Here is a 2,500-nt window from a genome sequence, read left to right on the forward strand (position 1 = left end):
ATGTACCAGTTTGCATAATATATATATATATATATATATATATATATATATATATATATATATATGTGTGTGTGTGTGTGTGTGTGTGTGTGTGTGTGTGTGTGTGTGTATGTGTTTGATTGTGTGTGTGCGCGTGTGTATATATGTGTGTGTGTTTGTGCGCACGTGTGTGTGTACGTATGTGTGTGTGTATACCTATATCATATATATATATATATATATATATATATATATATATGTCCAGATGATCTACATTGTTTTTTAGCCTGCCTGTACTTAAACAGGCTGGGGAGAAAACGGGGATATGGCAACCTATGGAAACATGGATTACCTTGTGTTAAGCAGATGGACATCGCAAATAGTTCATAGAGTATATTCGTTTTGTACATGCATGAGGCGAAGTGTTTGGACCCTACGCCTTGGATCGGATTTGACTAGGGTTTTGGCAGTTTGTTACAGATGTGAAGCTTCTGGTGAACTTTACTTTCGATGGAAGTCACGTCCTACCCACCATATATACACACACACACATGTATATATATATGTATATATGAATGTTTGGATATTCATATATTTATATTTCAGTGTGTGTATATGCACTGTACATATAAAACTTATGAAGCATAAGTTTGGGGAAAATAATTAGTTACTTTGTTAAATGGATATTCTTAGAATCAAGGAGGCAGAGTAACACACAAGACTTTTCTTTTTGGACTTTAAAATGCAGGGGGAAATCTGAGGTTCCTGTCAGTTTTGTCGTCCTTTTAAGCAGATTCAGAATTCAATTTAAATATATAAGGAAAAGAACAAATGTAATTGCAGTGTAGAGTTGGATTTATTTTGATATAGGAAATGGGAAATATTTTGTTCATTTTTGTTTCTTTTTTGGAAAATGCAAGGGTTAAATGTTGAGATCCCTGTCAGTATTGCCATCAGTTTAAGCAGACTCGGCCTTCTCGGAGACCTGAGCAGTGTTGGTGGAACTGGCATCAGAGCCACCATCTCGGCCCTCAGTAGCACAAGCAAGGCAAGGCAGCTTCTTCTCAAGGGCAGCACGGTACTTGGGGTGGCTGATGGCGTACACGATGGGGTTGTAGACGGCGTTGGCCTTGGCGAAGACGGAACCCCAGATGGAGAACAGAGGAGTAACCATGGGCTTGTTGAACATGCCTCCCCAGTTGATGATGAAGTAGGGGGTCCAGGCCATGAACCACAGGGTGACGGTCATGAGAGCAACCTTGCAAAGACGGCACTCAGCAGAGGTCTTCTGGGCTTCCTCACTCCTGAGGGACTTGACTCCCATCTTCTTGGCTTGTTCTCGCATTCCCTTCTCGTGGGCAGCAACAGCCTTAACGATGAAGGTGTAGCTGTAGATGATGTAGGCAAGAGGGAAGAGATAAACCCAGATGGAGTAGATGTACAGGTAGCTCTTGGAAAGCTCAGTCTCAGTCAGATAGTCAGTACCACAGGCAGTCATGTTACCCTCAGGCACATAACGGTTCCAGCCGAAGAAGGGAGGAAGGCACCAGGCAAGAGCAGTGGCCCAAGTGCCACCAATTCTTGCCATGGCACCGCTGGAGGTCAGAGGCTCAGCAGACACTCCCTTGACGATGACGTTGTATCGGTCAGCAGTGATGAAGACCATGGTCCAGATGGACACGCAACCGAACAGAGAACCAAGGAAAGCATAGATCTCGCAGAAGAAGGCTCCAAGAGTCCAGGTCTGCCAGTAGCAAGAGATGACCATGGGTGGGAACATTGTGAACATCATCAGGAAGTCAGACATGGCCAGGTTAACGACCAAGAGGTTAGCAGGTGTTCGGAGAGATTTGGTGTTCATGAAGACCCAAATGACGACGAAGTTGCCGGCAACGGAGAGACATCCCATGACCACCATCCAGAAGCCAACGAGGCTGTACCAGAGTGGGTTCATGGGAGGGAACTGGTACCAATGGGAATCCACCATATGGAGAAGTTCCTTTGGCACAGTGTCAACCACTGTGTAGTTCCCATAGGGGTTGGTGGATGGAAGGGCGTTATCAGCCATGGCTGCGTTGTTCCACGACATCTGTTAAAAAGAAAAGTAAAAATCATGCTTAATGCATGCATAGAAATCCACAATACTTATTACTGTGTGCATGCATATACATCTATATACTCAAATTAACAGATATACATAAATGTGTGTGTATATATAAGTGTGTGTGCCTGTGTGTATAATTTTGTATGATACACACACACACACACGCACACACACACACACACACACACACACACACACACACACACACACACATATATATATATATATATATATATATATATATATATATATATATATATATATATATATATATATATATTATACGGTGAATATATGTGCATATGTTCATATGTCTTTATATATACACAAAAATCTATGTATATGTATGTGCATATACATATATTCATACATATGTGTGAGTGTATAAATTCACGAAGCGTGAATTATGCGGAAATA

General features: G+C 41.6%; 1 protein-coding gene across 1 annotated transcript in view; it reads right to left on the minus strand.

Annotated features, from left to right (window-relative positions):
* Window positions 1–822: 822 nt before the first annotated feature.
* The window catches only part of LOC113818626 (rhodopsin), a 1,909-nt gene continuing 231 nt past the window's right edge, over window positions 823–2,500 (minus strand). Inside the window, exon 2 of the mRNA XM_027370817.2 lies at window positions 823–2,068. Within this exon, the coding sequence (XP_027226618.2) occupies window positions 938–2,068 (1,131 nt within the window). The 3' untranslated portion in view covers window positions 823–937. The remainder of the gene's footprint in view (window positions 2,069–2,500) is intronic.

This window comes from Penaeus vannamei, chromosome 20 (genome assembly GCF_042767895.1).
Source record: "Penaeus vannamei isolate JL-2024 chromosome 20, ASM4276789v1, whole genome shotgun sequence".
Classification (NCBI taxonomy): domain Eukaryota; kingdom Metazoa; phylum Arthropoda; class Malacostraca; order Decapoda; family Penaeidae; genus Penaeus; species Penaeus vannamei.